The sequence below is a fragment of the Poromitra crassiceps genome (genome assembly GCF_964638095.1).
Source record: "Poromitra crassiceps genome assembly, chromosome: 5".
NCBI lineage: Eukaryota > Metazoa > Chordata > Actinopteri > Beryciformes > Melamphaidae > Poromitra > Poromitra crassiceps.
In genome coordinates this window covers 26,621,605-26,643,970 of record NC_139642.1, presented here as the reverse complement: position 1 = coordinate 26,643,970, position 22,366 = coordinate 26,621,605, and the positions used below count along the sequence as shown (strand labels likewise).

The following is a 22,366-nucleotide window of genomic DNA, read 5'->3' as shown; positions in this document are numbered from 1 at the left end:
GACACAAATGTTTGTTACAGTGTCATAATAGATATAATGGAGCTATAATTTAATTGACTGCTATACAGTTGCCATGGTTTTATTGATGTATTACAGTGGTGTGGTTTATAATCTACTGTAATTGGGTTCTATAGGGAGGGCCAACATAACCTGACATTGCCAGATGGGGGCGGTATTGTTTGTTTTCACAAACCTCGCAAATCTCGCGAGAGAATCCAGCTTGCTTGCAAGGTTAGGGCCAACATACATCGTACCAATCAATATTTTTCACTTCCAAGGCCACACGTGGAGGTGCCCAACACGATTTCCTTTCAGATGTGACTCAGGGAATCAGAGGCCAGACAGACGTTTTGCCACAAGGGTCGGTTTATGGTTGCCCTTGAAAGGACATCGTTGGTTGGGCCACACAGCAGGGCTGTTAGTCCACCTACAATGGCTACTTTCACGGTCAAACTCACCACCACCGTCAATCAAAAAAGGGTTACACTTAAATAAGGCCCCATAGTATATAGAGCAGGTGACACCAGTGTAAACAGATAGTTTATCTAATTTCACTTAAGACTGATTTAAAGTGACACTTTTTTAAGTTTTGCTTTGCAAGGTATTTCAGGTTATATCAAAGTCCATTAGTATTAGAAAAGTGTCTATGGTAAGTGTAATACGACCCAATAGCTAAAACCAGTCTCACTATCCATTCAGTCAAAGTGCAGAACAATGGTCAACAACAGCATTAACAGTCTGATAATGACGACAGTGATCATGATGCAGTTAAATGCGCTCCTCACAGTAGTTGCTAATCTGCCTGGGTCTCAGCAGCAGGTGGCGCTGTGGCTGTAGACACCAGTCTAGCCGGTTGATCTTGCCCTTCCCCACCTCCTCCCTCCTCATCCTCCTCTCCCAGGCCCCGTGGAGGCTGTCTTTGGGCCGCAGAGTGCCTGGAGTGGGCTCTGTGCCGGCGGGGATGGAGGAAAAGCGCGGGGTCCGGCATGGCTGTGGGTTCTGCGGGACCAGTCACTTTCTCCATGGGCACACACTCCCTGGAACGCTCCACTCTCCAATGCCCCGAGGAGGAGCGAGCACTCCGCCGCTTGGGTTTGACCACAGGGGAGGCAGGCGACGCCCCCAGGGGCATCTGCGGAGAAAGGGGGTGCTGCTCGGCACCATACTGACTGTTAGCTCTGGCTAGCAGTCCCTTCCTCTGCTGCATCCGTTGGTGGTGCAGTTTCTGCCTGGCGGCGTGGAGTTGGAAGGAGAGGTACGCTGCTGCCTCTGTTTGCTTCTGCAGCTCTGTGTTCAGGATGGTGGAGCGGTGGCTGCGGCGTTTGAGCTCCTCCAGGAAATTGCGTTCCTTGTCCTTCAGATTGGCTCTGAGGGCTCCCACCACAGTCCCCTTGTGACTCAGCTCCTTACGCAGCTCTCCCAAGGTGCACTGCTGCTCGGCCAGACGGCTTTCCACCACCCGACAGCGGGCCTCCAAGTGCTCCTCTTCTTCCTGTAACTCTGACACACACAGACGGGGCAAACATGCAAGTGTAAACATACTTGTTACATAAAACACATACCTACCTACATACATGCACAACTAAAGAGGCTCTCTCTCTCTCACTCACACACACACACACACACACACACACACACACACACACACACACACACACACACACACACACACACACACACAAACACAATCGGATAGTGCTTGACCACTTGAAACTACAGGTGTAAATGCCCCCAAGACGCATTATTACGGAACCCACCATGGTTTTGGGCAGACCACGCCCTGGATGAAAAACTCTGCACTGCCAACACGGGTTTAAATGAAAAAGAAAAATGGCAAATTAACAATGTTTTAACAAATCTTTGCTCCATCAAACTTCTTAGTAAAACTAACACATTTAGATTGTATATATACCGTATTTCCTCTATTAGTGGCCTCTATTCCATTACTGGCCTCTGCTCTAATATAGGACGGGGGTACGGCCTGCACGGACAAATAAAGGCCCCTCCCTCAATACAGGCCGGGTCAAAAAAAACAAAAAACGAAGGAGCAAAAACTACGGTGAATACGGTACTGTAAATTTCCCATAACACAACGCATCTACCGTGTGACGTAACCGGACGTAACGCAGACAAGAGAAATAAAAACAAACATGGCACCGACCAAACGAACCAGACGAAAGTTTGACGTTAAGTTTAAAGAGAGCGTTGTGCAATATGCAGCGGAACATTTGGTACAGTGTGATGTGGAATCAGCCCTTCAAGCAGAGCCTACACGATGCCTACGACGAGTGGATAGCTGGGGACGCAGATAAGCAGTACACAGCTGGAGGTGGAAACCTAAAAGCGCCTGCTCGACGCCTGCTTGTGCACTGGGTGATCGCCGCCTGGGACAAGCTGGACAAGGATCTGATCAAAAAGGCCTTCCAAGTTTGTGGACAGTCTGTGAAAACTGACGGGAGTCAAGACAACCTCATCCACTGCTTCAAGCAGGGACAGCCCTGCGCCGCTGGACGGGAGGCTCTCGCCCAGCTGCGTTAGCGGGACCAGGAGAACAGACAGGCAGCCGAGGATGAGGAAGATGAAGAGGAACTGGTCAACAATGAACTTGTTGTTCTGGATGATGTTGATGATGATGAGGACGCGGAGGATACCGACATACTAGATGAGGAGGAGGAGGATACTGAGTGAGTGAGTGACCACCAATATTTATTTGCGTTGTTTGGTTTTATGCAATATTTTGCAATAAAAGTCATGAAAATAAAGGAGTATGTCCATGAGAGTTTAATATTAAGAAATAAAGGCCTCACTCAAATACAGGCCTCTGCTCTAATATAGGACGGGGGCTCTCTGCGGCTCAGTAAATAAAGGCCCCGGTTACTATTAGCGGAAATACGGTATATAGCTAATGTTGTGATTAATTTGTATGCCCACTACGATATGCATTGTCACATTTTTGTATTATGATATATTGAATTTCTACAGCCCATCATCCCCTCCCTATTCACCAATGGTACTTTGCTTGCATGCTTAGGCGGGGCACAGTTATGCTGTACCACTGTGCCTGCTAAAAAACATACAGAACACATATCTAAGCCATGAAATCCACTACATTGACACATCAAATCAGACCATTGGCTAACACTGTAGAGTTCATATCATCAACTGAATCTGTTAACGCGTTATTCCCAAGAGGGACACACAGAGAGAGAGAGAGAGAGAGAGAGAGAGAGAGAGAGAGAGAGAGAGAGAGAGAGAGAGAGAGAGAGAGAGAGAGAGAGAGAGAGAGAGAGAGAGAGAGAGAGAGAGAGAGAGAGAGAGAGAACAAAAAAAAAGACAGACTGCTACTTGAGGCATCCTTCCCATACAAAGGGCTACCTCTGCACCAAGGTTACTCTGAACCCAGTTTGACCTTTCCCCCCCCTCCTGTAGTCACTCTCCACACTCTTCCATTCCACTCAAATCCCCAGAGAGGGGAAGGTAAGGATCAAAAGCACTGAGTCAGTGCAGCGGCCCTGGGCTGACCAAGCTGCGGCCTGCCAGGGGAGGAGAGTGAGATTACATCCTCAGAGGCCGCCACACTGACGCCTCGACGACCCTCAGAAATAGGTCACGTTTGCTGGGTAGGAGAATCCCAAGGGTGGGGTGTAGCTAAATCCTTATTAGGTTTCAATATAATAGGGTGTTTCATACATTCATAAAAGCTTTGGGTTTAAAGTTAAAGCTGGTAAAACCCTACTGCTTTATCATCCCCACTTTCCCCTCATTCTCGCTCTCTCTCTCTTTGTAAGCACCACTCTTTCTCACTTGTATGTTTTACTGTCTCGAATTACTTCTCTTTCATTTCCAATCTTGCCCTCTGTGATTCCCTTCATCTCTTCTTTCTTCACCCCCCCCCCCTCTTCCAGGATGGCCCCTGCTGTGTTCTCTGGGGACAAATCAGCCTCAGGTTTTCTGTCGCCCACCACCACACCACACCCAGGGTGAGCTCATAGCCTAACTATAGACTGCCTAATGTGATCTTCATATCTCTCCACACTCATCAACCCCCCCCCCCCCTCTCTCTCTCTCTCATCCCTCCATCCCTCCATGTCTGCAGCAGACCGCATCCCGTCGCCTTGTCTTTTCTTACCCTCCTTAATCGCTCTGCTTTCTACCTCTTCCTTCTCTTCTTTCCACCTCTCTCTCTCTCTCTCTGTCCACCTCTCTCTGTCTCTGCCTCAGCAAACAGACTGTAATTGGACACCCCCACTGGGTCCATGAGAAGCAGGATGAGAAAAAGTGGATGGATCAATTTGTCAGGGAGGAGGGGAGGGGAGAGGAGGGGAGGGGAGGGGGGGGGAGTGGAGTGGAGGGGGGGAGGGGAGGGGAGGGGAGGGAGAGAGGAGGGGAGGGGGGAGGGGGAGGGGGGGGGGAGGGGAGGGGTTATGGCAGATGATGGAACGGGGGATAACCTGTCTTGGAAAAGGAGATGGGGTCTAATGCCTAATGGTTGGGTAATGCAGCTGAACATGCCCCCCCTTCCCCAACACACACCCCCACACACACACACACACACACACACACACACACACACACACACACACACACACACACACACACACACACACACACACACACACACACACACACACACAGTATATATGTAAGTATATATACTATACTAAACTTGAATTTTTCTTTAATAAGAGAGTCTTTGATATAGCTCAATTTATTAGTAATGCCTGGGAAAGAAGAAAAAATATGCTGTTTGTAATATAGGTTTGTAATGAATATGTTCTATTTTTCTATATGACACTTTGTGTCCTTTTGTTTGTTATCTTGCATTCTGGAATATGGAAGCTGAAGTATTGTAAACCTCAGTTTTGTATCTGTTTTTGTCGTGTCTCATAAGCCCATATGGGCTGGGCACCATTGGTGTGTGACACGTTAATAAAGAAATCAATCAAAAAATATATATAAGTATATATACATGTAAGTATTTATATATATACACACACACACACACACACACACACACACACACACACACACACACACACACACACACACACAGACACAAACCAGCCTGGTCGCCAGAATAAAATGTCAGAATTGTACGTTTCTGCAATCCACGGATATATGAACATTTCTGAATCAGAATTATGTTCAAAATGAGGGGAATTCTGCGATCCCTCTCCCCTCAGTCTCTCTCTCCCTCTCTCTATCCACCTCTCTTTCATTTGCTGTGACAAAATGGTGCCAATCTTGCATCCTTGCATCCGGACACCAAAGACCAGAAGCGGCCATGCAAACGTCAGCCATGAGCCAAATATGTCACGGCAGCATGTGTTTGTATCTCCACAACACGCACCCTGCCCTCTTCCAACCCTGACCAATTCTTCCTATTCAGTTTAGATCCTAGGCTCCCATCAACACCCCCCCCCCCCCCCCACACACACACACACACGCAAATTCACATATGCAAGGTTTGGTTTGTCACGGGAAACTGCATAGAGAGAGATGGGTGAGAAAGAGGGAGGGGGTGGCTGACACGGATCTGTCTCTTGGGGGAAGGGAACGAGGGAAGGAGAGAAGGGCAGATGGAGTGAGGGATGAGGGCATAGGGCATGAGAGACGCCTGATTTGGGGCGGTTGAGGTTGAGTGGCACAAAGGCAAACCGGCGCGGAGAGATGTAGACACGTGTAGAAGACAAAACCACAAGAGGTCCAAAAATACCGTCAGGCAGTTTTGAGAATGTGGAAGAGACTTGAAAGGGAGAGGAAAAAGATGAGGGAGAGATAGAAATGTAAGAAGGAGGATAACAGATAAAGATTTTTTTTTTTTTATAAATTATATTACCGTATATTTAATTTTTTTTACAAACCTATTTGGCTTCTGCCTGGAGGCTTCACCTTCAGCTCGGTGGTCAGCTCTGAGAAACACAGAGAAGAGAGGCGTAAGACAATAAACAGAGGGAGACTAAAACTAAAAAAGGAAAGAGCACTTAAAGAGAAATTCATACACAAACCCCACACCGGAAATAGCCTAAGTACAAAAAAGTAGAAATGCCATTTTGAATATTTAAATAAGTCTGTTATTTTCTTCACATGGTAACCTAAAAGTGGTGTACTGTTTGATGTAGGTCCCACCCAGTCTTTTAACATAAAGAGTTTCCTGACCAAATGCAAGTGAGACATCAATCATTGTATATTGGAAAAACTAAATATCAGAGAGTGTGTGTCACTCAGATTTGACCACTCATCACAATGTGAGGGGGGGGGGGCATATTAGCATTGCTAGCATCTGTCACTGAAACCAATAAGAAATATAAAGGAATTGTCCGCACACTGATTAGCAGCTCCCGTTTTTATTTGCGCTCAAGGTTGGCAAGCGTTCCACCCTATTGGGTCTTCATCAGGCAAAACTGAAACCAATAAGGACTGCTAGCAATAGCTATTTGTTGCAAGGAGGAATACAAATGTATACAACTGCAGAAACTGTCTTTTCTCTCTATCTGCCTTACTGTTATCTGTTATCTGTTCGTCTTGTTCTGAATAGAGGAGCCCAATGTATGTTTGTGAGTTTCCCTAATGGACACAGCTTGCCTGTTGAAATGTTTTGGACAATGAACTTGGTTGTATTGGAGCTATGAGTGTGCCGGCTACATTTGTCATTTGGATGAATTCTGTTCCTGTCAGCACAGCAGCACCGCGCCAACACTGGTTTGTGTTTCCACTTCTTTGTTCTCTTGCCCTGGGCCACTTTGTGGAGTTCACAACAGGATCAAGAGGTTTGCTCTGGCCTCTGGCTCATCTTTTAGCACCAGGACTGAGGCTAATCCTGGGTTATAAGTGTGAATGAAAGGAGGTTACCAACTGACGACTACCAACTGACTGGCTTATACCTCATTTTGACCAATGATGCCAAACTGATGGTCTAAGTCAGGGGGTTTTCAAAGTCTGAGACTGTGGGCCTCCCCTCAGACAAAGCTTGGAAAAAGTTGACTTGCTTAATTTCGCTAAATTCCTGGATGCCTATGAGATCACGATTGTTATTTGATCCCATAGACACTCAACAATTGAGCAAGAGCGCCTGACATTGCTGGTGACATCTTCAGACTACACCAAATCCATGGAAAAGGTCTGTCTGAACTAGGCATTTATTTGTTTCTGACTCTGGAAAAGTGGAAAAACAAAACAAAAAACAAAATAAAATTCCCCAAACTACTGAATCTCTGAATTATCTCTTTAACCAAAATCACACACATTTCGCCTATTCTATGTGACCTTCTTTCGATAACTAATGTCATATTTTTTTCCACTTCCATTCACCGAGCCTCCCCTGAAAGGGTTTGGAGCGCCTCTGGGATTTGGTATCAGTATTATTCAAATACATTTGCAGTAGTGTCGATAGGAATAGCTCATCTTTGTCTCTGAGCGCTGGTCAGGGCGGTGGTGGGGTGGATGGGGGCGGGCTTAATTGTAGATCTATCTTTGAGCTTGTTGTGTCTGGCCTGCCAATCATCTTGACGGCCTTTCAGACAGGCTGACTACAGCATAGTGGGGACCTCTCGCATCCTGCTCATCTGCTCTCAGCACACACACATGCTCACAGACCGTGTGTGTGTGTGTGTGTGTGTGTGTGTGTGCTACTTTTAAAATAATTGTTGCATAATTATATTTAGCCTATTCTGTCAAAAATAAAGAAATTGATTTCACTCCCAACTCAGATGTTAAACTAAAACTCATTCATTAATTAAACGGATTACTACATTTTCATGACCAAACAGAGCAGGTTTTATTACTGTATCTCACCAATTTTGTGTTGAGAAATATTGAGCAATGAAGGTCATCTAAGATTTATTTTTTAAGTAGGTATATTTAGCATTTTGTAGTGAAAACGCTTGAATACACAGGACAGCGCTATCTAGAGCAGCAGACGTCTTACTCTAGTTATTTCTATCCTTCTTCTCCTCCCTCTCTCTCTCTCCGTCACACCCTTTCTTTTGCCCTCTTGCCATCTGGGCACAACAGAGCCCCTTACACAGAGAGAGGGATGAATGAGAGGAGGAAGGAAGGAATAGAGGAAAACCCCTGACAGAGCAGCCAGCCAGCCAGCCAGTAGTAGTAGCTCCAGAAGGGGGGGAGTCAGACTCGCTGACTGCCGATAAAGTATTGAGCTTCGAGCGTCGAGGACTGTTCTCTCTTTTCAGCTAGTTCACTTTAACCACGCGAGGTCAGTACAAAGAACTATTCAAATGTATCACCACAGTCAGTCGGGCAGTGGAAACCAGGCAGTCGGCAGCATCCACCGCACCTGCCAGGGCCGAATCCTTTGTAGGTTCCACTTATCTCCTCTTCCAGGTTTTATTTCACGCCTCGACCCTGAATATTGTAAAGTCATCTTGGTGGGTGGAGGAGGAGGAGACACACATTTCCACAGGAGCAGGATTTAATTACTAGCGTGAGAGTAAACAGTCACCAATTTTCCTGCCATCTGCAGAGCTACAGTCCACAAAGCCTTATGCAACACGCGCCTCTCTCCAATATCACCTTGTGTCTTTTATTGTGATGCATTCTGTCTCCAATCCAGGAACTGATGTAACTGATTGTAGTTGAAGGGGACGCGGGCGTGAGCACATTTACACTGATCAGCAAACACAGAGGGAGGAGGTCAGCAGTACGTAACAGCTACAGCTCATATGAGCGGCACAACGGTCGGCTCAACCTTGCAGCACCGTTCCGAGCTGCACATCACCAAGATGGCAGCAGTCATCACTAGGGATGGGTATCCTTTCATATTTTCTGATATTAAAACAATACTTCTAAAAGAGTACTGGTGCCTGAAACGGTACTTAATTTTTAAAGTTTTTTTTTTTTAAGAGGCTGTGAAGAGGATTTCAAACAATAACGTTATGTGTTACGCCCTATATACTGTAAGTGAAGGTGCGTGCAGCGCCGGTTTCGGAGAACCAGAGGGCGGATATTTCACTCAGCAGCTCGGGCATGGCACCTAAATGAGGCACTTAAAATCTGCGTTGCAATTCGGTACCGGTAGTACCGGTTGTAAAAGTACCAGTACCATATTGTGGCTCATTTCCACCACATTTTACTGCCCTGCACAGCTCGTCACCAGTCGGCTCTACTCGTTTCGGCCCGATGGATGTTCTGCTTCGACCGCCGTTCATCTGCCCCCGCCCACAGCTGGTCGTCATAGCGACCGCATATCTGTCCTTCGCTTATAACCGAAGTAGGCTATAACATAACGTTACAATTAAATCCATCCACAGAACTTTTAAACTGTTTATGAAATACTGGTGCCTCTAAATGACCTACAGTGTACATGGGCAAATGTGATAATCGGCCAGGAGAATGGATATCACTTTGTAGTTAGTCAAACTCACAGGCATGCGCTGCGCGCGGACGGGAGAGGCGCAACAGAGTGAAGCCTGTACCCCCGCGGCCTCTCACCAGGCAAGACCGCGGCTTCACCAAAGACCCGCTGCGGCCTAGCGGAGCGCTGCACAGGAGCTTCCTGAGCAGCGGACTTTTTTCACTCTGAAAACAATTGAAACCACCGCCACAACTTTATTTCACCAGAGGCGAAGGCAGCAACACAAAAGACTGATGGAAATAACACAACAGAAGAGAAGGTAAGCACCACTAAACTTGTATGCAGCATTGCATTGACAGTCAGTAGATAGACAGAGTAAACATGATTCTGCCTGACCAATCAGTCGTCAACAATGTTTTCACGTCACCGTATGGTACCGGGTTCACAGAATAGAACCCCGACGAGGCAGGTACGAAAAGTAGCACGACTGGACTCCAATACAACCCGGGCTGGAACAGTTTTTACTGGTGGAATGAGACAATTTATCGAGTCGAGCGGAGCGGGATCGCGCTACTACCTGCGGTGGAAATGGGCCATTGGTACTGGGTTTCGGTACCCAACCCTAGTCATCACACCACATTAGCCTATCATCAGCCTCAATCCTCAAAGGCATCCTTGTCTCCATCCACACTATTGAAAATGTCAACACCTCTCCCAAAGCAGTCCCTCCCCAAAGACTGACATGACCAACCCCGGGTGGTCATATGCCGCATTCATGTCCCGTGGGATTCTCCGTAACTATGAGCTGCCAAGTTCCAACTGAGAAAAAGGATTCACGTCAGCTACATGTTGGACGTGTTTTTTTGTTTTTTATTTTGTAGGCTCATATTTCCCCCCAATTGGTGTCGCAAATTGCTGAAGTGTGTCGACCCCGGCTGCAAACACACTGCTGCAGATCCACCGATGTCAGCAGTCCAAGACAATAAAGATCTAAAGCGGAAAACCTACTTCGGCATCAGCCTCGACTTGGAGCCTTGCCGGCGGCAGCTGGTCCCATATACTCGAATGTCAGCTTGACGAGGGGTCACAGGGGAGTCCCCAGCAAAATGAGTACCGGTAAATTGTGTGATTTTACTAGGATTTCAATGACTAGAAGTTAGCCCAAGGAGAGGATGTAGTGCATATTCTTGGTAATAGCTTTCAATCTCTCCTGTTATTTTCCCATCTATATTATATTATACTCGCGCTGTTTGCATCAGCTGCGTCGAGTCACATTTTCGAGGAGCTGCATGCAGGCTGCGCTGGCAGGCTCGCTGTGACGCACAAGTATGTAAAGGCTTTAATTGATCAGTTACATTCACAGTAACACTATTGACTTTATTAAGAGTAGTGTCTGCTGCAGTTGGTTTATGCTTGATTTTAACTTCATACACTCAGTTTAACTTCATACATTATCCCGTTGATTCGCTTCTTCCAATATGACATGAATGCAGCAATAGTCCAAGTCAAAATGAGGTGCAGGTGTGCAGGGAAACAGGGTGGGGATGCACAGCTGTGCCTGGTGGCAATTTGGCCTGACTTTATTATGTAGAAAAATGATTTGCCTACAAACCATTTCAAGTGTGTTTGGAGGTCAATGTAGGATGCCTTAAAGAATCTGCATCTGTGGCATGTAATGCTTCTGTGAAAGCAATCACACAGAAACCTGTGGAGAATCTACAAAGAGTGTATTACAGACAGAGCTAAACCGGAGAACACACTCTTCATTCTAGCTGCTGCAGGAAGACGATTCAGCCTACATTTTCAAGTTCTAAGGAAGATATTGGCTGTTGCTAAAAGCCCTCTAAAGAAGTGTAATCATTATTTCACCGTTCTCAGCAAAGTATTGTCTGAGCCTCTGAGTCGTGTCTTCCCAACATACAGTAACAACACGTGGACAGAGTCTGCTGAAGCGTCATGTGTGCTGCCCTCTGCATTCACAGTGGGAAACCCCATGGAGGGAGAGATAGAGGAAGAGGAGTGGAGGGAAGGAAGGGACAAGGAAATAACTGTCAATAGGAGATATGCACACTGTCTGTCTGTCTCTCTCTCTCTCTCTCACACACACACACACACACACACACACACACACACACACACACACACACACACACACACACACACACACACACACACACACACACACACACGTACAGACAGTCACAAACACACAGCCTTACTGACCAGATGTGACTGCAGCAGAGCTAGAAAGTGGTGGAGGAGGGGGGGTGGGGGTCATTTTTCTACTCAACTGGTCACATTGGCTCTGTGCCAATTCTCTCTCTCGTCTCTCTCACACACACACACACACACACACACACACACACACACACACACACACACACACACACACACACTCTCTCTCCCCCTCTATTTGTGGACTACAATCTCCTTCATATGGATTACTTTGGCTCCTATAGGGATTATGCATGATAGATGTGTATGTATGTGACTTTGTAGGGATGTATTGTGACATTGAATAAATGTGTGTGTGTGTGTGTGTGTGTGTGTGTGTGTGTGTGTGTGTGTGTGTGTGTGTGTGTTGCATGAGTATATGCATGCACCCAGCAGAGCCATAAACCACCAAGCTTGATTAAATGGATAGCATTATCCATTAGGCCTCAAACAGGAAATGATGCAATCTACAGGAATCCTATAGCATGACCTCACCATGTAGTCATGACTTGTCTGGGCTTGACTGATGACTGTGACATGCACCGAATTACCAACGACCGGGCTAACATTAACAGGGTGGTCTTTGGAAATATAGGCTATTTATATATATATATATATATATATATATATATATATAAAATGAACAATCAAGTCAAGAGCAGCTTGACTTCATCAAATGGAGAAAACGTTAAAAATCACAATGTATGTAGGTTGGGTGCAGTTCTGAGATACTGAGTGTAAACGATTTGCCATTGGCAAACTGCTATGTAACTTACTTACGATCATATTAAATATTTAATGCCAGAGGAAAAAAGACCACACAAGCAATTCAATGATCATGAATATACGGATAATTCAATTTTGATACAAAGACGTGAGATAAGAATTGCAATCCCAAGCTCGTGACATGTAGAAGATGTCCATCTTAGATGGAAAATTTGTATAGCAGAAGTGTAAATTCTGGGATTCTGGGGCCGGGCCACAAAAGGTTCTTGAACTCAGTAACCTGTCAGGTGTAGAGAAATGTTTCAGATCCCCCGGGCATCCCCTCTCCTCACCTGAGCATCGTTTCTGCAGGGAGAGGATCTCCAGGTGGAGCCCGTGCAGCAAGCTGAGATGTTCCTGTCTGAGGAACACCACGCTCCTCTCCACGCTCTCTATCTGCCGGGACAAGCCGCCCTGCTCCGCAGCCATGACCGAGTCTGGAGAGAGAGACACACACGGCTTCAGCATACTGAGGTGCAGGAGAATATTGTGAAGTAGCTCCCACTTTTTACTCTGCCAGCATCATTTGCCTCTATACTATCTTTCTCTCTCTCCCCCCCCTCTGTGTGTGTGTGTGTGCATCAGAGGGAGAGAGAGAGAGAGAGAGAGAGAGAGAGAGAGAGAGAGAGAGTGTGTGTGTGTGTGTGTGTGTGTGTTTTTGTTTTTCTATTTTTGTTTTTTGTAATTACTGTGTTGCTATAATGTATGACATGCTATCTGTATGATTTGACAATGTAAGATGATGCACCTTATCATGCCAATAAAGCCCTTTTTGAATTTAATTGAAAATTGAGAGAGAGAGAGAGAGAGAGAGAGAGAGAGAGAGAGAGAGAGAACCCTGATCTGTTTTCAAGAGAAACCCCTTCATAACTTCATATTAAATTGCAAAGACCAGCAGCAGCTAAATGTCACATTTTCTACAAACCGTGGCAGTGTTCAGCATAATGTTGTGAACCTTGCTTATGTCAGCCACAGAGAAAAGTGCAAGTTCTCTATCGAGGTCATGTGGGAGCTATAAATAAGGCAACGTTATTGATATAACCAGAGAAATGAGCAGAAATGGGAGCAAAACAAGGCATTACTACAGAGGTTAGGGACGCAACCGCGGATATCGGCCTTTTACATTAGGTTAAGTCGACACAAAATTCTCAAATACTTACCTTTTATTTGCTGTTAAGTGCCAAAATGTGATTCGTAGGCGTTATAAACAAGTCCTCCGATCCATTCTGGCATGCTGTCTTCCTGTGTTGGTCCAAACCCTGCACAGTTGGTCGCTGCTGCGGCATTCATCCAAAGACATTTCACATGAAAATGTCTCATCAGCTGCTTGTGACGACGTTTGATTCAGAAGAAGCAGCCTGTGTAGAACGCAAATGCAGCGTGCATTGCTCTGCGCTGCGTCGGTCACATTAACCTAAAACGTGTAAAAGCAGGCAGTGTATGATATGAAATGAGAAAGGTGTGCAATCCATTTCAACACGCACACCTTTCTCTCTCGCCCGACTGACGTACAGCTGCTGTAGACGACGGCTGTGCTGTAAAGGGATGAAAACCTATGATGAAAACAAGTCAGCTAGCCAGGACCAAAGAGGGTGAACCGAAGACATTCCACTGCAACATCCAGCGCAAGCAAATCCGCCATTTTGGCCTGAAGGAGACGCCTCCGATTGGCTGTCATGGTTCAATGCTGTTGTCCCATTGGCCCATATGCCACGGCCAAGGAGGTGTTTTTTCAGGCCAAAATGGCGGCAGTCGTCAAAAAAGCATTAGTTTTCGACTCTTGACATTATGCTCTTGGCCCGAACACGCGAGAACATCGTACGACAGAGTCAGCAGGACAGCTGACTGGGAGAGGACCAGCCCATATGCCGACTTCACAGCGGGTCGATACAGAGAGCAGAGCTACTAAGACTAGAGATACGACGGGGAAACAAGACTAAAAGGACTAAAAAATAAATCAAAGTAGACAAACACAAAATAATAGCCTAATTAAGGGCGCATTCGGGGTTTCATTAGGTAGTTTGGGTTGCACGCGCACCGTGATTTGGAGGATGTGATTTCAGAACCATGGACAGCGGCAGGCCCAGTCTCCTGCAGTGGCTCCCAGCTCCCAACCTTTTACAGTCTCCTAACCGCTCCCAACCCGTGGTCCGGGGACCTCCGAGGGTCCTTGAGGAGTTCCTGGGGTCTACAGTAAAATTATGAGCTTTTGTTTCACTCCCTATACTAGAAATTTGCTTGTGAGAGAATGCGGAAAGATTGCTATTTTGCAAGGGGCTACGTAGAAGCACTAGCCCACATTTACTCAAATTAGCCATCCTACTTCTAAAGTCAGTAGCCTAATTTTATTTTCGCTGAAGAATGTTTGTAAGCTATATTGTAGGCTACTTGACTCAATTTTAAATCACATCCATTGCAGATGTTGACTCTCCTCTCCATAAGAGAATCATATTGTGGAGCCATTTGCAGTGAGTTACTTTGTAATTTCCAAAAATTCCAATTAAAAGAATAGAGATCGATATCTTGCATGTAGAAGCAATAAAATAGTAATATCTTCTCAAAAAAAATTTTTTTACACCAGTAGACGTACTTTTACAATTCGAGAAACAATTGTGCATTTTGTGATCAAAGCATATAATTTGGTACACTTCTTGCAGCCAAAGGCATGCCAAAAAGGCAATGGACTCTTTACAGACTGCCTTTAAAGATATCTCTTGTCAAATTGGTTGGTATTAAACAGTAAAAAGAGCAAATTGTGATTTCTTCAGTTCCCGTTCATCACCCATTGATTGTATGGTCTTAACACTAGATGGTGCTGAACTAAAACCTCTTACAAATACCTTGGAATTTGGCTTGATGGCAAGTTGACTTTTGGTGTCCACATTGATAGCCTCCTAACAAAACAAAAAAGAGGTTGGTCCAAAGCACCTTTTGTCAGTATTAGACTATGGTGGTCATCTATGCATGCTTCGTCATCTTTTCTGAAAAAAATAAAGAAAAAAGATGTAGTCTATCATGCATGTTGTGATTTGTAACTGATGCAATTATATGAAATGGTTCAATGGACTTCACTGTGTCTAAGGAGAAAAACCCATAGTCCTGTTTTTTTTTTAATCGAAAAAGCTTTACTGTGGGTAAATTACTACAGTACATAACTAGTTTGGTGACATATCTTCACAGTAGGTATAGCACATCATCAGAGAAAATTCTTCTCATGGCCCCAAAGTTTATGAATTCTCCCAATGGCTATAAGTCATCACTCCTTTAACAGCTGCATGGTGCAGCTGGGATTTTCAAAATGTCAATGAATGGGTGTCAATGGAAAGAAAATACAAAGATTTAGTCTTTCAATCTTTATTTTCACGTTAAACAAATAGCTGTTATTGTATAAAGAGACATAAATTGGAGTCTTGAATACAAAACTGACAAAACATTATGAAGAAAAATACAAATTATTGTTATATTTACACTTAAGACAAAATTGTGTGAAACCTGACTTTAACTTTCATAATCGGTAATAATTGGTTGAATAACCAGGTAAGTATGTTTTCCCTTCAGTGAAGGAGATAAAGTCCTTGCCAAGCTGCAGTGTAAAATCTTCCATGTTTATCATGAATTTCATTTTTCAATAACACACAGCAATTCACCAATCACCAGGGAAAACAAAAAACAAAACAGAAGTCTATAGAGCAATGGAAGCCGGTCCATTTAAGGCAAAACAAATTTTGGGTTGTGACAAAGTGTTTTCCTCATCATCTACTTGAAAAATAAATAAATGTGACAACTAGTTTCACTTGACCATCACATCTATTGGCTATGAGGAAAAGCAGAGAGAGAGGAAATGAAGCAGCCATGGACAGCCACTGCGACTTTCCCTGCACAGTACAGATTTAGAACCATACGATTGTCTTTTGCACTCATGACAATCAAATGTTTTGAAATCCAAGCCAGGCAGGGGTCACGATGAAGTGCACATAAGAAAGAAATGGGAGCGAGCACTGGAGTCAAAAGTCCCTCCATGGGTAAAAAAACAACCAAACTGATGTAAGGAGGCATCTTGACTTTGCCACAATGGTGCATCTCGATTCTTCAAAGCATACAGTAACGACGTAAGGACAAATCTGCCATCATATAATTCTGATAACATTACAGCGTTATGCAACACACTCACAAATATAAGCGCGCAAGTTAGGGAGTTGTTCTTCAAATGTTACCAAAACACCATCACTACACAACCACAAAGTTAAGCTGCCTGCCCTCAAGATCTGCTGGGAAGGAAATTAATGCACACATACATTCACAATGAGAATTCAAAAAGCAAGTTTCTCAACTGGGAATTAACCATGACTATAAAGCCTTTCTATCTCAGTCCTTCCTCCCAAACAGTGCCATGTTTTTGTTTTTAACAGTATTGGTACTCTATCTGAGCGTGTTAGCTTCTGTGCACATACTGAGTATACTGGCTACTGTGCCTGTAATGTGGTTAGACAGTCTGGTTTTAGGGCTTAAACTATCAACAGTTTCTGACTGTGGCCTCTGAGATGAGTAAAAGTGGGCCAGTTTGAGCTGGAGAGACAAAACAATAAAGAAATGAAAAGACCCAGAGTAGCGAAATGCCCTGCAACAACATGACTTATACAATAATGTCAGCATCACTATAATCAACAACTCTTCACAAAAGGGAACTTCTTTTAGTACAAATAAATTACAAACATACACCAGTATGCACACCCCCAACAACGCGGTAATATAGACAATAAACAAAACAGAGCATGAATGGCATGAAATATTTCCATGCCATATAAGGACTGTCTGTAATGCTATGATGAGTGCTGAGTAGGCAGCCTTGGAGTTTCAGCTTAGAAATAAGACAGCAAATGCAAAAGGTAAACAAAATGTAGAATGGCACAGATCTTCAAAGATGTTAAAGAAAAGAGAGTGAACATCAGTAGGAAAATCCTTTCTCACAGTTCACAAATGTCTCATGTTTTCCTAACATCTCTGCTGCTGTTGAGGTTCATGAGGTGATGCTGAGGAGAGGAGTGTGTTGTGCTGCCCTCTAGAGGCCAAACAAAAAACAACACCCCAAAGGCTGCTGCTCATCCCCGGTGTCTGAAAGAAAATACCGGAAGCACCAAGTATGAAAGCATCAATGTTAATTCATAATGCAGCATAGTGTGCGCTGTGTTCATTTTTCTGACATCTCACAGGTTTCAAGCTGGCCCGACACTCACACAACCTGCTACATGGTTGAATGTGTGGCTTTTCAGACACAGCCTCCATCACTGACCATCACTGATGTCATTAGCAGTGGGTGTTGGGAAGGCTAGCTCTAATGATCAGCCTCTTCTCTCCCCTTTGCCATGGTAACTGATCCAAGAGGCTGATTTAATAAGCCATTGTTCCACTGAGATCGATGTGCTAAAAATGGACCTGGTTGGTTGGTATTGTTTCCCTTGTGTCACTCAGATCTGAGGGCCCCCAGCTATTTTCAGATGGTCGTTTAATTATAATCTATTAGGGATGCTCCGACTGATTGGCCACTGATTTGTTCTGGTAATTTATGCTAAATAAATTCACTTGGTGAGCGTTCTGCCCAGATGCTCAAATGCAATTTTGTGAATTAGGAAATGTTGGCCACAATTGGTTAGCTACCAAATAGGTTGCTGCTTTGGATTCAACACTATTGGCAAAAAGAAAAGAACAACAAACAAAAAAACAAAAACGTATTAAATAAAAGCTTGAATCTTGATTCAGATACAACTTCAAATATTCATATTTTATGTTTTTTTCTCCAATATTTCATGCAACTTCAAATATTAAATGTATTGTTTCTATGACAACTGTTATCACCCAATTCTCTCATTAAATGATTGAAAATTGGCTCAACAACTGCCAGTTGGAGCATCCCCACTGGTTAAAACAACCAAAAAGAATGGCAGATATGTTCAATAAAAAAGAAGAATAAGAAAAAAAACCCATTTCTTTTCCTTATACAGTTTTTCTTCTCCAAAAGGAAGAACCTTCCAAACGCTGATAGCGAAGCTTGTGTTAGAAAGAGACAAACGACTGCTACAGGCTCTCTGAGGTAGCAGGCGGTTTTTAGTTGCGGAGAGATTTGGCGAAAAGAGACATGTTCACTTCGAGCGCAAGAGGTTTGGATACCACTGACTGTTCAGTGATGTAAACTGTGAGATATTTTTAATAGCCCACATTATGCATAAAATCTTATTATTACAGTATATCTCCATTTATATTTTAGATTTGTTTATACAGATACTTCATATGGCAATGTTTGTTGGTGTGTTTGTAAATAACAGTGTTTCTCCAGTTACTAATGCGCTACATTTGAAAGGAGATTTAATTGCAACACCCTGTGGGACGATAAGGCTGTTGGTATCGTTTCACAAGCCCTTGTTTTATTCAGGAATCCTTCACTTTCCTTCCTTCCTTGTTGAAACTGACAGCTGACAGATTCAGATTCAAGAGTTCAAGAGGGATGTAGCTTCCCTGCATAATGTCCGTCTGTGACCTGCACCTGCCTCCGCCACACAGCGTTGTGGAGGAGACTCGGTAGTGGGTGGAGTATAGCTGTTTGTGTACACCTCTTGGCACGGGACACAGTATGTGTGTGTAGAGTGAGAGTGTGTGAGAGTTTGAGAGAGAGAGAGAGAAGGAGAATTTAGCTATTTTTCAACCTGGACTCTATTTTCATATATATATATATATATATATATATAGATTATGTATAATTAAAATGTAAACAGAAATCTTTGAAATTGGTGCAGTATTGATCAAGATTGCTTCGTTTAGCAGCCGCTTTTGCCACATGTCCCTACTGCACTACCCCACTTTCGGAAAAACAGCTGCCAACTGAAGCGATCTCGATCAATACCGCACCAATTTCAAAGATTTCTGTTCACATTTTAGTTATACATAAAAATAAAAATAAATAGGGTCCAGGTTGAAGAATGCAGAAATTCTCTTTTAAAAGAGTAAGGAGTGTGTGTATGAATCTGATCCCTCCTCCCTACATCTCCTTGTCCCTCTTGGCCTCCTGGCGGGTGCTGCTCTTGAGGAAGTCGCTCCTGAGCAGGCGGTAGAAGAGGATGATGTTCATGACGGTCATGATGGCCATGCCCACGCTGCCCAGCGTGTAGGCCAGCAGCGGCACCTTGTCCCGGTTGAGCACCAGCCAGCGGGTCATCCAGGCTAGCGTGTTGATGCGGAACACCACGTACGTGCCCAGGTTGAGCATGCTGTTGACACGGTACAGCGTGCTCGCCGCCCTGCTGGCCATGAGCAGGACCTGCCTCAGGTGGAGGAACACCGAGTTGAGCTCCACCAGCAGAGCCACCACAGCGAAGCCCACGTAGCGGAAGGAGAGCACCGACAGGCCGAAGCAGGTGATCACCTGCAGACGAGAGAGAGAAGGATGTGACATTAGACTCTGCAGGCAACCATATTCCAATAAGCCACATTTTCTATACATAGTGTGTAGTAGCAAGGCTAATTAGTGATAATTAACTAATAATGCATGGATAAAACTAGTGCTGAAACAATTAGGCTCTTAATCAATTAGTAGATGGACAGAAAATGTATTCTAATTTTGACCATCGATTAATCATTTTAGTCATTTATGAAGTAAGAATACAAAGATTTGCTGCTTTTCTCAGTTTCATATCATTCTAAAAGCAATACTTCAGCTGCTGGTCAGACAAGTTTAAGACATCACTTTGGGCCTGTGATGGGCATTTGGCATTATTTGTGACTACTTGAAGCCTGGGGATAGTCGAAGAGATAAGTCCCCCAGTGAGGCAACCTCTGGAGCCAAATCAAATCCAAAAGCAGTCTCCTCTACTCTGTCTCATATTTTCCTTCTCTCACTCACAACAGTAATAGTTTTATCTAGAATAGTTGAGGTTCATCACTCGGGCAAACTGCTAATGACAACAAATGAGCAATCATGTGTTTAAAACAGAACAATGCAGCCTTCTTCTGTTCCTCTGCGATGTGCCCAGGAGCCTGGCTAACTGAGGACAGAGTGGTCACTGGTCAGCCACACGCACGCACGCACGCATGCACAAACACACACGCACAGGTCATATTACCCTCAGCACTCACTGTATCTGTGTTTTATGTTCAAATGCTTCCTTTGTCTCAGACATGACGGCACTGACTGAAGGATCAGAGCCATGTCATGTGAAACTCGGTCAACATCCCATGATTTTCATTTATGCAACACCGTGCTTATGAAAGTCTGTGAGGTCATTAACAGAAAAGCTCCACAAGGTGGCAGCAGCAGCAGCAGCAGCAGCAGCAGCAGCAGCACCCACTGCCAGTATGAGACCAGCAAATACAAAGACTGCTAACAGTACCGTACATTGCAGAGGCAGAGGAAAAGAAGAGGAATCACATACAATATCTGATATGTTGTGAGATGAAAGAAGTGAAAGCTGTTGTCAAACGCTCTCAGCAGCTGTGTTGCAGGTGGAAAATCTGGAGAAATGTGTCGGTCCCAAAACAAGCCCTCTGGCCAACTCTCCATGGGAGCAGACAGTGCTCGCGCGCCCATTGACTCCAGTAAATGCACTGGCTTCATTCACAGCCAGAGCACACTCACAACGTAGCAGAATACAAACTGTATTCAGATGCACTGTTCGTCAGCTCTGGAGGGTTTCACACCTGCTGCGACCTCCTCCTACGCAGCCATGTTGTTCAATTAAGAGTGAAGAGTGAAGTCAAACGCCTGCCTGAAGCCAGACAGTCTTTGTGTAGGACACTCAAGTCATTGGATATGCTGTGTGCTGTGAGTGAATTATTATTTTTGTTTTGTTGTTATTTTGCTGTGTGAAAATAAATAAATAAATAAATAAATAAATAAATAAATAAATAAATAAATAAATAAATAAATAAATAAATAAATAAATAAATAAATAAATAAATAAATAAATAAATAAATAAATAAATAAAATAAAATCAAATCAAATCAAATCAAATAAAATAAATGGCTTTTACCATCAGTCATGTGTGTGTGTGTGATCAGGGCAAGGTCCTTTCTAATGCAGCACAGTGCCTTGTGACATGCTGCAGTCAGTGGGTTAAGTTCTGGGCATGTTGAGGAGAGGAGCGGCAGCAGCAGCACACACACACACAGTATTTGACAATACTGTACTACTGTATCGCCTCCCTGACTCAAACAGGCGGAGGCTCCGCCTTCTCCAGGCACTTGTCACATTCTAGAAAAAGTTCCAACATTTGTCATTGCGTTACAATAGCTCAAATGGCGTGCTAGACCTGTCAGTTAAACCAGTTCTGCAGTCTTCCACTAACTTCTACAGTCGTAAACACTAACTGCAGGAGTGGCACTGCCCAGTAATCACAGCAAGCATCATCGCAACCTGCTGCAACTTTCAGGTTATACTGTATATAATGACAGTGATGATGATGAACAATGGCGGTGAAGAATTACACTGATGACAATGAAGGCACCATATTTAGCAGGACAAACATCATAGTGTCACCATGACGAAAGGAAAACAGGTACAGTATGTCAACAGGTGGCTGGGCTCTCCAACTACGGGCTTTCCAATCTCAGGAACCCCCCACACCCACACCCACACCCACACACACCCACACACACACACACACACACACACACACACACACACACACACACACACACACACACGAGTGTCATTACTCAGTTTTGGTCAGTCACTCTATGTGACATTCCACTGTGAAAGAACGGGTGCTTGTGTTAGCGTTGGCACAGGTGCTGCAGCTTAAAACCCCTGGAAGACATGAGCTGTGCTGCTGGCACCCTACTATTAAGAATGCTGAGGCAGGAACTATGGTCTTCATGAAGTCTGTTATTATTGCATTTAGTAGAATAAGAGATTCCCAGTGGATTGGCAAGCGACTAACCCGACGCTGCCAGATGGTTTGTTTTCACATAACCAGATCTGGAAACGAGTCGCTCGGGAAACCCTTTCAAAGGGCAGGCACTTTCAAAAAATACCTGGCAGGTGATTGGATGAACCATCTGTCTATCACGGGCTCGCTCTCGCTGGC

The 22,366-nt window shown here is 44.4% G+C and overlaps 2 protein-coding genes across 2 annotated transcripts in view; both read right to left on the bottom strand.

The window, feature by feature from the left end:
- Positions 1-793: 793 nt before the first annotated feature.
- Positions 794-13,541, bottom strand: ccdc92ba (coiled-coil domain containing 92Ba; the record flags this gene model as incomplete). The annotated part of the gene is made up of 4 exons (XM_083637802.1): positions 13,453-13,541; positions 12,586-12,729; positions 5,865-5,912; positions 794-1,500 (listed from the first exon to the last, which is right to left on the bottom strand). Exons 2-4 carry the CDS (start codon positions 12,719-12,721, stop codon positions 794-796), a joined length of 891 nt encoding a protein of 296 aa, XP_083493928.1. The 5' UTR covers positions 12,722-12,729; positions 13,453-13,541.
- A 2,118-nt stretch (positions 13,542-15,659) lies between these two features.
- Positions 15,660-22,366, bottom strand: part of tlcd2 (TLC domain containing 2) — a 31,578-nt gene continuing 24,871 nt past the window's right edge. Inside the window, exon 4 of the mRNA XM_083636386.1 lies at positions 15,660-19,706. Coding sequence (XP_083492512.1) covers positions 19,323-19,706 — 384 coding nt within the window. The 3' untranslated portion in view covers positions 15,660-19,322. The remainder of the gene's footprint in view (positions 19,707-22,366) is intronic.